The 13338-nt window shown below is 44.4% G+C and overlaps 1 protein-coding gene across 1 annotated transcript in view; it reads right to left on the bottom strand.

Annotated features, from left to right (window-relative positions):
- Positions 1-1824: 1824 nt before the first annotated feature.
- SHISA9 (shisa family member 9) overlaps positions 1825-13338 on the bottom strand; it is a 271671-nt gene continuing 260157 nt past the window's right edge. The window contains exon 4 of the mRNA XM_058570027.1: positions 1825-4335. Within this exon, the coding sequence (XP_058426010.1) occupies positions 3956-4335 (380 nt within the window). The 3' untranslated portion in view covers positions 1825-3955. The remainder of the gene's footprint in view (positions 4336-13338) is intronic.

Below are 13338 nucleotides of genomic sequence, written 5' to 3' on the forward strand. Positions count from 1 at the left end.
AGGTTTCAAACAAAAAGTCTTTGTATATGTTGCTATTAACTAGAAATTTCCTTTACCTCCAACAATTTCCCACACATTCTGAGTATTATAGATTTAGCCCTCTATGCTAATACTTGAATTGCCCAGTGAAAACTCAGATTAGGATGCAGGGCCCTAGAAAAATACATGGCGACCCCAAGAGCATCACATATAGTCAGTTTTATTGCCAGGTAAGAAATTCATATTAATATAGTGAATACATATGTTTACAAATAAACATTCTTAGAAAACAAACAAATGTTTTTTTTTCTTCATTGTAGGAATTATTATTGGTATCATAAACTCTGCAGTTGTCGACAAGTAGTAACACAGGTTTACTTGCAGAACATACGGTTACTAAAATATTTGCACATAAAATATCCTCCATTTACACAAAAAACTGGGTCAGGGGGGTTAGATGGGGATGCCAGGCAGAGCCCAAGGTGGATGGAGGCTGAGATGCTCTGGGAGGGCAAAGGGATGTCAGACTCTGGTCCCATTGGGTTGGAAGTAAGGGGACAGCTAAAAGCAAGAAGTAGAGGCTCGTTGAGGGCAGGGGATGGGGAAGGGATAATCTTTCCACTTTCTTCTGGTTTCTTCCACGTCTCCTCACTCTAGCTATAGGATCCTTGTTGATACATGACAGTCATAGTTCAACAGGTCATCCTTCATGATGCTCTTTGAGTATCATGAGGTCTGTCCACCCTCCCTAGAAGAGGCCAAAGAATAACTTCCCTGCCCAAACATCCCCCCTCAGTTCGGCTCCCAAAGCCAATTGGAAGGTAATGAGGCTGAGAAGTACTCTTCTTCTCGGGCTGTCATCACTGCTACATTGCTACATCTTATTGACCATGCCGCAACTCTGCTGCCAGAATTATAGCTACAGATCCCAACTAACAACATTCACTGGATGGAGTTTACTCAGAAGAGAAGGAGCATGGAGGATAAATAAAATCCTGTAGATTCAGAGACCAAGAAAGGTCCTTAATCAGAGTTGGGATAGAGGTGAGACGAAGTGAGTTGAGGGCAAAGAGCAAAGATGAGCTAAAAGGGAGACGAGAACTACAGAACTTTTGAGCTGGAGGGAATATCATAGAGAAGCCGACCCCGTATTTCCTGATGTATGGGCTGTGTACCACTAGTGTATGCAAAATGATTTTAATTCGTACATGGATATAGCACTAATTAACATGGCGTGACATAGGAAATGATTCCCTTTTCATTTTTGTCAGTCCATCGATTACTTCAAGGAGAAAGTCACCATTGGGTGCTCACATATCTTTAACAAGTCTTTAACATCTGATAATCTCTTTTTAATAAAAAAGGAGAGAGAGCTCGCCAGACTCTCGGTTCAGACTCTTCCACAGGCAACAGTATCTAGCTAGAACTTAACCATTGCTTTTGTTGCCTTTGTATTTACTTTTATACTTACTTTCTATTTATGATGGTTGATACTGGTTTTCTATTTGTGATGACCGCGGGAAGTTTTCCTTTTAAAAGTTAAATGTGGGGGCCGGCCCCCCGGCATAGTAGTTAAGTTTGCACGCTCCACTTTGGTGGTCCGGGTTCGCGGGTTCAGATCCTAGGCATGGACCTACACCACTCATCAGCCATGCTGAGGTGGCAACCCACATACAAAATAAAAGAAGCTGGGCACAGATGTTAGCTCAGGGCGAATCTTCCTCAAGCAAAAAAAGAGGAAGATTGGCAACAGATGTTAGCTCAGGGTGAATCTTCCTCACCAAAAAAAAAAAGTTAAATGTATTAAAAATGAATCAATTTAGATACAAATATTATAATGGTGATACACAGAGATGTCAAAAGTGCAAGTACCCAAACAAATAACATCAGTCAAGGAAACACTGACCAAGCCCAGTGATGTGTACTCCACACTGGGGAGGGCTGGAATCTCAGCAAAGAGGCTGACAAAGGGGGCACAAAGCCTCCCAACCCTGTTTCGCCCAGCACAGAGCCTTGCTATTTATGTGGATCTTATATAGGGTTTCTGTGCATCATTTCATTTTTTTAAATGGGCAAAGAGCTTGAAAAGCTTGATCTAGTCTCAATCCCTCATGTTTCAGATGGGAGACTAAGGCCCAGAGAGATAAATATCATTGCTAACGTCCCCAGATCAGCCAGGAATGAAAAGAATAAACACTTGGTTTCCCCAATTCCACGAGCGGAGTGCCAGGTGAGGCAGAGTGTTGGAGTTCAGCATTCCAGGAAAGGCTCTGAGTGTTCTTGGACCAGATCATGTGCAGCTTCTGACACCAGAAGAGCTAGGGGTCTCTCAGAGGTTCCTGTTAACTAGCTAAGACCTTTAGGGACTGGTTGCAAACTTCTCACCTTAAATGAACATCTCTTCTCTTTCAGCTCCCCTCTTTGGGCTTCCACTAAACAAAGTGAACTAGTAGGGATGTCTTTGTTGGGACACCCAATGGCCATTGGCTATGAGAATCAATCAGAGAATTCTGGATGGGCAATGAATGCATTTTAGTATCTGGGGAAGTGGTTTGGAGGGATCGTGGGATTTATGGGACCCAGAAATGCATGATAGGTTTGGGGACGTAGAAAATGGTAGGACTCATGGATTTTTGACAGCGTGGGAGGTCTTCATCTTTAGGTACCCCTGGCATTGCAGCAGCCCCCTCAGAGGGTGTGATAGGGTGGGCTCACCAACGAAGGGAGGATGAAACATCTTCTACTACTGCAGAAAAACAGGAGGGAGGAAGGCAAAAAGAACACAGGTTGCACTTAAGAAACAAGACTGTCATTAAACAGTAACACATTGAAGGCACCACCCACGCTTATGACATTTTCAGTCCAAAGCAGTTGAAATTTGGCGGCGGCAGCAGCGGGCTGAAGGGGGAGTCGGGAATAGACAGTTAATAGAGGACTAGTTTCTGTGTCTCTGTCTTATCTTGGAGGCAAGGGGAAAACACCAGAAATCAGAAGCTCTGGGTCCCCCTTTCACCTCTTGTCAACTTTTCAACTGTGATTTTTCTTTTTATTGTTCTTGATGTCACTGTTGATTTCCTAAGTCTTGAAGATTTTGGACAAAAATTAATTTGCTGTTCTTGTCTGTTTCTTAGTGGGCTTATATTTTATTTTTCTCTTTTAAAAAAAGTTATTTAAGACTCTCTGGACCCTCTCCCCACCATAAAAGCCCGTCCCTCCCATTTCCATGATCATGGTCTTTATGGGAGTTCTCGAAAATGTTCTTTCTTTCCCATCAGTGTCCGTGGGTTCAGGGTCTATTTTTTGTGTGTGAGTTTGAGTGTGTGTTGTTTTTTGCTTCCAACATTGATGATATGAAAAAGTTCTATAAATAGAATGGTTGGGTCCAGTTACTGCTCATGCTCATCAAAATTTGTGTCCATGTCACCTTCACCACTTCTTGGGATTAGAAAATGCTTATAATGTGCACAGATTTCTCCCCAAATGGCTCCTCTTCTCAAGGACACTTTTATCCTGTGTCCACCCTCATTCTCTACCCCCACTTCCGGCCCCGGCTCTGTCACCCCGACACAGACAGCCCGTGGCCAGTGGTATATGTGCTCAAATGGGCAATTTCTCTAAATTGTGCTACTTTTTTGTTTTTCATCATGGATTTCAGTTTCAAGGTAGGAGGAAAGGAAAATTAGCCCCATGGTTTGGGCATGTGACTCTGCCACCTTGGGCCTGAAGTCGAAAGAGTGTGCCTCAGTCTCCCCTTTGCTGTATTGCTGAACGTCCATGCTTCGGTCTTGCTCAGCTGCCTGCCGACACGTGTTAGGCATGACCCAGGACAAGCGTGATTCCGTGTCACTGGTAGGTTGGTGTGGAGAGTGAGTGTGTGGGTGGGCGTGTGGGGGGAGGACAGGGAGGGTGTGGGCCGGGATATTTTTTGCCTCTCTCAGTTGCGTGTGGTCTCCAGGATGCTCCCTGTAGTGAAAGCTCAGACAGTCACTTCTGTTTTGCTGTTGGTGATGAAGTATGGCTGTGGGGGTGGGTAGTGCTGGGTGCGAGTTCCCAAGGGGTCACTGGAGCCCGACTCAGCCGTGCCAAGCTTGCTCTTGTTGCCGTAAGCCTGCCGCCGGAGGGACTGCTCGTTGGGGTCCCAACCCTTGAAGTTGGTGGTGGAGTTGTAGGCCAGGGGATGTGGGGGCATCTTGTTGGTGCGGGACTTCTGTCCGTTCTGCTTGGCAGGGCCGTGCTCAGGACTGAAGGCCCGTGGCTCGTCCTCCACCCTTACAGGGTGCAGAGGTAGGTTCCCCTTGGCGGCCAGCTCTGCCAGATGCCGTCGCTTGGAGTAGAAGTCGTCATTGACCTTGTCGGCTGTACAGTGGGACAGGTGGACGGAGCAGGGGAGGAGGGAGCAGAGAGAGGGAGAGAGAGGAGAGAAAGACAGTTAGGGATTGGTAAGTCAACCCAAGAACAGCATCAACGTGGGTCAACAGTCCAAACGAGACACACACTAGAAACTCCACCTGGAACAGACAGAAGGAAGGACAGGGTCATGCCCTTTTCACAAACAAGAGCAGGACAGAGAGAGGCAGGGCACCCCCAATGGAATCTCTAGATTCCCTGAAATAAACACTTCTCCCCCACAGCGACACTAGTACTCTGCCATCCTTGGTTTTCTTATAAAATGCAAGTGTTGTTTCTTCGTTATTAAAATGATGCATTCTTGTTAAAGAAAATATTGAATACATTGAGAAATATTCGTATCTATCACCTACCACTCAAGACAGCTGATATCAACACTTGGGTGTATTTTCTTCTGATCCTCTCAATAAACAGAGTTTCATTTTGGACTTTTATTAGTATGTTTGTTTTTGCAGTTAAGCAGATCTGTGTTGAAATTCCAAATCTGCCACCTACTCATGGTGTAATTTTGGCTACTTAATAAAAGTTAAGTAACTTCTTAACTTCTATTACCATCAGCTTCTGCAGAAGGAAAGTAGTTACAATAAAAAATACATTTCATAGGGTTGTTTGGAGGGTTAAACGATACCATGGTGTCAAGGGCTTAGATATTAGCCATCATCATTATCCTAATTATCATTATAAATAACTTTAGTTTCTTATGTAACATTCTATAAAGCATTTCTCCATGTTGCTATAAATTATTAATAAACAGCATTTTAATGCCTTCATAATGTTTCTTTGAGTGGAACTATTAAAATTAATCAGTCCTCCTATTGATGGACATTCAAGTTGTGCCAATATTTTGCTAATATAAATAAAGCTGAGATGAGAATCTTCTAGACTAAAGCTCCCTTTCTATTTAGAATTTTTAATTTAGAATAATTCTAAAAATATTTTCTTAGTCTACATCAGAGGATGGCAAACTATAGCCCATGGACCAAATCTGGCCCCTGCCTGTTTTTGTAAAGTTTTATTGGAACACAGTCACATCCATTCATTTACCTATTGTCTGAGGCTGCTTTTGCTCTGCAATGGTAGATTTGAGTACATGTGACAGAGACTGCATGGCCCACAAAGCCTGAAATATTTACCATCCAGCCCTGAAATGAATTACCTGAAGTAGAATTATTTGGCCAAAGGGTGTAAACATCATTAAGGCCCTTGATACATATTGCCAACTACACTACAAAAAGAGTAATACCAATTTCCACTCCATTTCACCATACTCTCTCCAGCACTGATTTTTTTCTTTCTTCTTTTTTCCTTTCTTTTTTTCATTCCTTCCTTCATCCCTCCCTCCCTCCCTCCCTTCCTTCCTTTTTCTACCCTTATTTGTTTGATAATTTTATGAGATCTTCTTTTATTTTATCTTACAATTCCTTTATTATAAGATCCTCTACAATTTTTAAATTAATTTCTTAGCAATAAACCTTTGAACTTACATCTGTCAGGAGACTGGAAATATTTACTGCTCTTTCATGCACACTTCCAACACCCCATACTGTTAAATGTGTGAATTTATGTAAATTCATGGAGAATTCATGGAGACCATCACAGTTTCATGTTTCTTTTCTTGTTTTATCCTCTCAACAATCCTGAGAGGTAGGAAAGATGGGGATTTTAACTTGTGCTTGACAGATTAGGAAACTGTCAAGCTCAGACACACTAAATGATTTAACTAAAGTTACCCGCAGCTAGTGGCTGAGCCAGGGTAGGACCAGAGTCCTGTAGACAGTATTTGATGCTTTTGAAAGGCTGTAGAGGGAAAGCTTTGGTTTCAAGACCAAGTGGCCAAACATATGCCCCACTTGTCCCCCCTGAGTCTGTAGCAGACACCAATCATTGATCACAGCACTCTTTCCCAGCAAGATTCCTTCGCAACACCACACCCCAGGAAGCCACATGTTAACTTTCCAGGCTTAAGACAGTGTAAGATGTGTTTCAGTCCCTGTTAAGGTAAATAGCCCTGACTGATGCAGTGTTTCAAGAGAAAGTCCCCTTTCCTTAAATTCTAGAGCTGTCTGAAGATACAGAATGTTAATGCCAAAAGAAACTTTGGAATAGGCTACTGAAGATGTGAAGAGCACACATTCCTGAAATACCCTGCATTGCTTAAGGTGGCATGAGTTAAATTTGAGTCAATATTAGAACCCCATCTTTCTTGCCTTCCAGAGGAAAGTTCTAGGTTTCCAATGCCATGATGTTTCAACAGCAGGATGCTCTGATATTCCCCCTTGGACTTCAAAATTCATCTATCCAGTTACCTCCAGGACAGCTTCACTGGCATCTCTCACTCATGTGGCCAAGCCTGAACCCATTAACCTTGCTCAGATCTGTTCTTCTTCATGCTCTTCCTTCTCTCTTGCATGGGAGTACCAAGGATCTAGTCACTCAAGCCAGAAACATGGGAGCGGTGGTTGACTTCATCTTCCTCTTCTCCTCCAGCACAACTGCTAACCCACGAGGTCCTTCCAGCTGTATCTAACAAATGCTTCTCTAACCTACTCCATTCCTCCTCCCTACTTTGAATATTGCCCCACTTCAGCCACCAAACTGGTCTCCCTGCCTCGAGTTTCACCTCCTCCAGTCCATTGTCCACACTGCAGGCAAAGGCATATTTCTAAAATGCAAAACTGAGCATGTCCCTTGTCTGCCAAAACCCCTTCCAGCAATTTGTTCAGTCATTTAGTCATTCATCAAATAGGATGGGCCATGTGCTAGACACTGGAAATATAAAAAAGAATCAGAAACAGACATGGTTCCTGCCATAATGGAGTGGGCATCCTAGTAGGGAGGGACAGACAGTGGCCAAATAATTCCACAAGTTACATAAAAGTAGAAATATGGTAAGTGCTGTGAAGAGATATCCAGTCTTATGAGTATTTGTAATGAGGTCTCTGAGCTGGTCTGAGAACCAGATGTTGGAGCTGAGGTGTCTCACATCAGAGTCTGCTATTCATCTTTCAACACTCAGCTAAGGTGTTGCCTCCTGAGTCCCCCGGGCTCCCTCAGCTACCCCTGCTCTCTCTATCATTGCACTGACCATGCTGTTTTGTAATCTTCCATTTTCTCCTCTATTTCCTCCTGCTAGACCATGTGTGCTTTGAGAGCAGAAATCTCATCTTTTCATCTGTGTGGCTCAGAGGCTCTCCATCCTGGCAGTACCTGGGGGAGATTTTAAAGCATTCAGATTCCTGGATCCCTCTCCCAAACAATTTAATCAAAGTCTCTGAGGGTCTGGCCCAGACATAGATTCTTTTAAATCCCCATGCCCTCACCCCAGGCGATTCTAATGTACAGCCAGAGTTGAGAACCACAGGTACAGTTCCGGCATCTAGTAGGGAGCCAGCACATAGTTTTTTGTAGAGAACTAAAGGGAAGTGACCTCCCACTCCACTCCTGCTATCCCCAGCTGCCCTCCACCTCCTTAGGTACCCGTCCCTTCTAGGACATCTGACAAGGCCAGATCCCTCCATGATAGGCTCTTCTCCATGGCACAGATCATAGCTGCATTTTTACACTTGTTTATGCAGTTCATTCATTCTTGTCTGTCTCTACCACTAGGGTTCTAAGAGGGCAAAGTGAGGACTGATTTTTGCCTATCATTGCATAAGCAATGTCCAGTCTAGTTCCTGATATTAGGTACTCAATAGATATCAGGTAGTCAATAAATATTCAGTGAATGAATGAATGAACAAAATACCGTGAAAGCATAGAGAATATCAGGGCAGTAGGGGCGTGGCAGCTCTTTTCTCCCTTTCCCTCCGGTAGTCCCTTACTGAGAGTCTCACTCACGCTCATTATGCCCCCAGTCATGATCCAGAATCACTCATTCCCACATCTCTCTTTCCAGACAATGGACTAGTCTAAGGTCTGCTCAGAGTAAGGGATGCATTCGAGGGTTCCCGTTTCTGACAAACCAAGAAAACTGATTATGAAGTAGGTGTCCCAACAGCTGGGTTAGGTGATGTCTTCTCAAAAAGTTCAAAAGTAAAACCAACACAGAGGCATTCAACACTTCCCGTATCAGTGCAAGTGTGGGTAGAAGCCTTCTTAAAGAGGAATCATGGATTCCCACGTGGAGAATCTACACTCTTGTTCCCACCCAACCTTGAGTTGGTCTCTTGATGCGCCAGGCATTGGGTGCCTCCTGAGCACAGAAAGTGTTTGGTACTTGGGGTAAGAGTGGAGTGGACGGGAAAATCTGTGGGCTCTGGAATCAGACACACCTGAGTTGATGAGACCTCGGGAATGTCACTTAACCTTTTGCACCTCTATTTCCTTTGGTGTGAAGTGAGGATAATAGAACTACTCTCAGGTTTATGGTGCGGAATAAATTATATGAGCTGGATAAGCTACACAGCACAACCCTGGAATATAGTAACTATTCAATACGTCTATTTTGTCTATCTCCTGGCTTACGAAAGCAGCACTGGATTAAATCCAACAGACATTTATTGAGTGCTCACTCTGTGCCAGGCAACCTGCTAAGCACGAAGGAGGCATCCATCCAAACCAACCACCCTTCTTGCCTTTCCGCCTTCCCTCTTTGCTTCCCTCCACCTACCACGCGTGTTGAGCACCTAGTCTGCCCTACGAAAGGGCATAAGAGGGGCCCTGATCTGTGTGGGATGAGAGGCTGGTTAGGGAAGGCATCCTTGAGGATGCTCTTTTAGTTGCAATCTGAAGGTGAAGCATAATAAACAGTGTTCTAGGTAAGGGACCATGCGACGTAATGCAAAAACAGCCATAATACTTTGCAGTTCCTTCCATTAAAAGGTGGATTCTGTTTCCTCACCCTCTGAATCTGGCCTGGACTTGTGACTGGCTTTGACAAGTAGACTGTAGCAGAAGTGATGTCATGCATATCCCGAGACTGGGCTTTTAGATAGCTTCTGCTATCAGGCTCTTGGAACCCTGCCTCTGTGTGAAGAAGAAAGTCCAGGTTAGCCTCCCGAAGGATGAGAAGGCTCCAGGCCAGTTGCCCACGCTCACCGCAACCAACAGCCTGCTGACTGCCAGATACCGAGTGAGGCCACCCTAGACCACACAGCCATTAGTTGACCTGCCAACTGACCCCAGATACTGAGTAAGCCCAGCTAAGAACAGTCAATCCAGAGCAAACCAGAAGAACTTCCCAGCTGACCCAGCATCACAGGCCCAATAAATCGTTGCTCTGTTAAGCCACTAAGCTTTGGGGTAGTTCCTTAGGCAGCAGTAGATAATTGATAAGAACAACATTTGCAAAAGCCCTGAGCTGGGAAGGAGTGTGGTAGTTTCAAAAAGCTGAAAAGGTATCTGTGCTGTAAAGGGAAGAAAGCCAGGGGTCACCAGATCATGCAATGTCGTCTAAGCAAGTTATGCCATCCACACCTATCTATTTGTTTGACCATCCTCCCTCCACTAAACTCGGAGGTGCTTTAGGGAAGTGCTGAGTAGACACAGATTTGTTCCCTGGGGCATGAAATTGTCCTTCAAAGAGTTATTTTCAAGATTATTTCAACAGGGATGTGGTTGGTGGCTAGGTGGATGAACTGTTCCCATAACCAGGAGATGCAATTGTCACGAAACCCAGTTTCTGGGACCCTCTGATTTGGATCCAGAGGAGGAGGAAGAAAATGCTTACCCAGCCACACTTGGCTTCATGCGGTGTGGTCCCTGTCTTAGTATATTAAAAAGCTCCTTGTGAAAGAAATAACAGATTCACTGAACAGCCTTGTAAGCCCCATTAATAAATGCATTAACCTAATCAGCCCCACTACCTCGTGGGCAGATGGCTGACAAGCCGACCACGAAACAGATGTGTGAGCCTTTGAACAACACCAGTCCTCTCCGCTGTGATTTTTCTTCATTTAAAAAGAGGACAAAAGAATGAAAAAGGTGCTTTCCTTCCAATGAGCCTAATTGCCTTGAAGGAACCAAGGTTGTAAAATTAAACTGTACCTTCCTCCATCTGTCTCTGTCTTAATTAGCAGCAGACACTTGCACAGGTGTGGGTGGGATGGAGCCTCGCTTCCGTGGAAAGGGAGAGAGTCAAGGTAATAACCAGTTTTCAAAACAAGCTGCTCATCTGAGGGTCTCAGCAGGTGGCGTCCCACCTACCTTCTTTCCTTGGGCCAAAGATACCTTAAGGAGGGGTTCCTACAGCTCATTCTCACTTGGTGATATTCTTGGGTCTCAGGTGATGAATTTCACCTGGTAAGCAATGTCCCAACCTAAGCTTTCACCATTCCTCATTTGTCCCTGTCTTCGTTCCAAGAATATGTCAAAATGGAGTGATTAATCTTCCCATCACACTTAAGAATAAAACCCAAATTATTTGCAGTGGCCCTCGAGGTCTGCATGACCCAGCCTCTCGCTATTTGTTCACCCTCATCTCTTCCACACTTATTATGAACCCATCACAGAGTGCATTCCTTTCCTAGGGCGGCCATAACAAATTACCACAAACTGGGTGGCCTAAAACAACAGAAGTTTATTCTTTCACAGTTCTGCAGGCCAGACGTCCAGAATCAAAGTGTCGGCAGGACCACGCTCCCTCTGCAGGCTCTAGTGGAGGATCCTTCCTTGCTTCCTCCAGCTGCTGGTGATTGCAGCAATCCACAGTGTTCTGTGACTTGCAGCTGCATCTCTCCAATCTCTGCCTCTGACTTCACATGGCCGTCTTCTCCATGTGTGTTTATGTGTCCAAATTTCCCTCTTATTAGGACACTAGTCATTGGATGAGGACGCACCTTGATCCAGTGTGACTTCATTTTAACTTGATTTAATCTGTAAAGACCCTATGTCCAAGTGTGGTCATATCCTGAGATTCAGAGTGGACATAGATTTTAGGGGGACACTATTCACCCCAGTACACACAGCATTCCTTTCTCTTCCTAAACACACCAAGCTTTTCGCCATCTCAGAGCCATTGGACCTTGTCCCTACTGTTGTCCCTCTGCCAAAATGCTCTTCTTTGTCACTGTACATCTGGCTCCTTCTTGCCAATTGGTTCTCTGATCAAAGGTCACTTCTTCAGAAAAATCCCTCCTGATGACCCAATCAAAAGAGAGTCCCCCATGCCCAATTGCTGTCATCACCTCTCCCTATTTTAATATGTTCTTAGACTGTATTGTTATATGAGATTATCTTTCTTAGCTACTTGTGTATTGTCTGTCTCTCTTGACTAGAATATAAGCTCCAATTCAAGTAGAGATCCTATCTGCTCTGCTCACTACTGTATCCCCAACACTTAACCCAGTGCCAGGCACATAGTAGGGCTACAATAATATGGAAGGAAAGGAATGTACCAGAGATATTTCAATTCCAATGACATTCTCTAAAATATTAGAAATGGGCATGATGTTTCATCTTCTCATCATCTAGTCTGTGATGGTTAATTTTATGTATCAACTTGACTGGTCCACGGTGTGTCCAGATGAAACATTATTTCTGGGGGTGCCTGTGAAGGTATCTCTAGATGAGATTAGCATTTGAATTGATGGACTCAGTAAGGTAGATTGCTCTCTGCAATGTAGGTGGGCATCCTCTAATTTGTTAAAGGACTAAATACAACAAAAAGCAGAAGAAGGGAGAAACCACACCCTTCCTGCCTGCCTGCTTGAGCTAGGACATGGGTCTTTACAACAACGGCTGGCTCCCCTGGTTCTCAGGCCTTGAGACTTGGACTGGAAAAATCCTAATACCTAGTCCATATCACAGAAGACTGAGTGACCTGTGCTTTCCAGAGATAGATGTACTGAAGCATGGGTTAAGTTTCTTTATTTCTGGGGCCGGAGAACCAGGCTACTGCCCAGCTCCATACCCTTGGCTGAAAAATGAATATTCTTTAGCAGTCCCAGCTCCGGGGAGGTAGAATGAAGTTGGGAGAAGGAGACAGAGATTGATTAAAGAGCCTGCTTGGGTATAGCAGAAGGCTGAGTATTAACGTGGTCTTCCTCCCAGTTCCCCCATGGCAAACTGAGAAAAGCTCACCTTTACTAAGGATGTGCTCTGTTCGATACTCAGCTAGGCAATTTACATTTGTTCCCCCTTTAATACTCTCGATATCAAAACGAGGTAAGTGCTATTATTGGTGTCACTTTATAAATGGAGAAACTGAGGCTAGAGAGCTTTGGCAACTCATCCAAGTGAGGGAGCTGGGATTTGAACCCAGGAGACCTGGCCTGGAATTGATGAATTTGTGGCTATAACACTCACCATTTATTTAACCACTTGCCTGCTGTATAGAAGAGAGTCTTGTTTCCTTAACAAGGTTCTCTCTGCAGGAAAATATTCCTCCAAAACTAAATAAAATATAGGACAGAGTGAGAATTATGCAGAGAAGATGCTTTTCTTTATTCCTCCTCTCAAAACATCAGGGCTTGGGGTAAACATGTAAATACCATATTCTCATGGTATTTTGTCACAACAGGAAGCATAGCAAAGCCCCAAACTCCCCCCTGAGGCAAAACACGTTTATCCTTTTCTTCTTTAAGGTGGGGCAGGAGAAAGGAGCTGGGGGTGATGTGAGACTCTCCCTGCCAAGTTCTGGTTCTTCCGGCATTCAGGTTGGCTACTGCATTACAAGAGGTATGGGGCTCACATCCTCTGAGGGGCACTAGCATTGGCTGGAGTGCTGGCCAGTCACCAACCGAAAGATGGCCTCCAGTCACAGAGCTGGGTTGGATAAAGAGCTCTATGCCTCTCAGAGAACTGAGAGGAGACCGAGGTTTCTTCATCATCACTCTAGGATAGGCACTCTCCAGATGCTTTACACGTATTATCTCATTTAGTTGTCCCCCCACCCCACCCCAAGCCAACGAGGTAAATGCAGTTGCCTGGGCTCTTCACTCTACATCACACTAATTCCCTCCATGACAATGTAGTGGATCATAATTTGAGATGTTAACCAATATCTCAACATCG

The sequence above is a fragment of the Diceros bicornis genome, chromosome 26 (genome assembly GCF_020826845.1).
Source record: "Diceros bicornis minor isolate mBicDic1 chromosome 26, mDicBic1.mat.cur, whole genome shotgun sequence".
Lineage (NCBI taxonomy): Eukaryota > Metazoa > Chordata > Mammalia > Perissodactyla > Rhinocerotidae > Diceros > Diceros bicornis.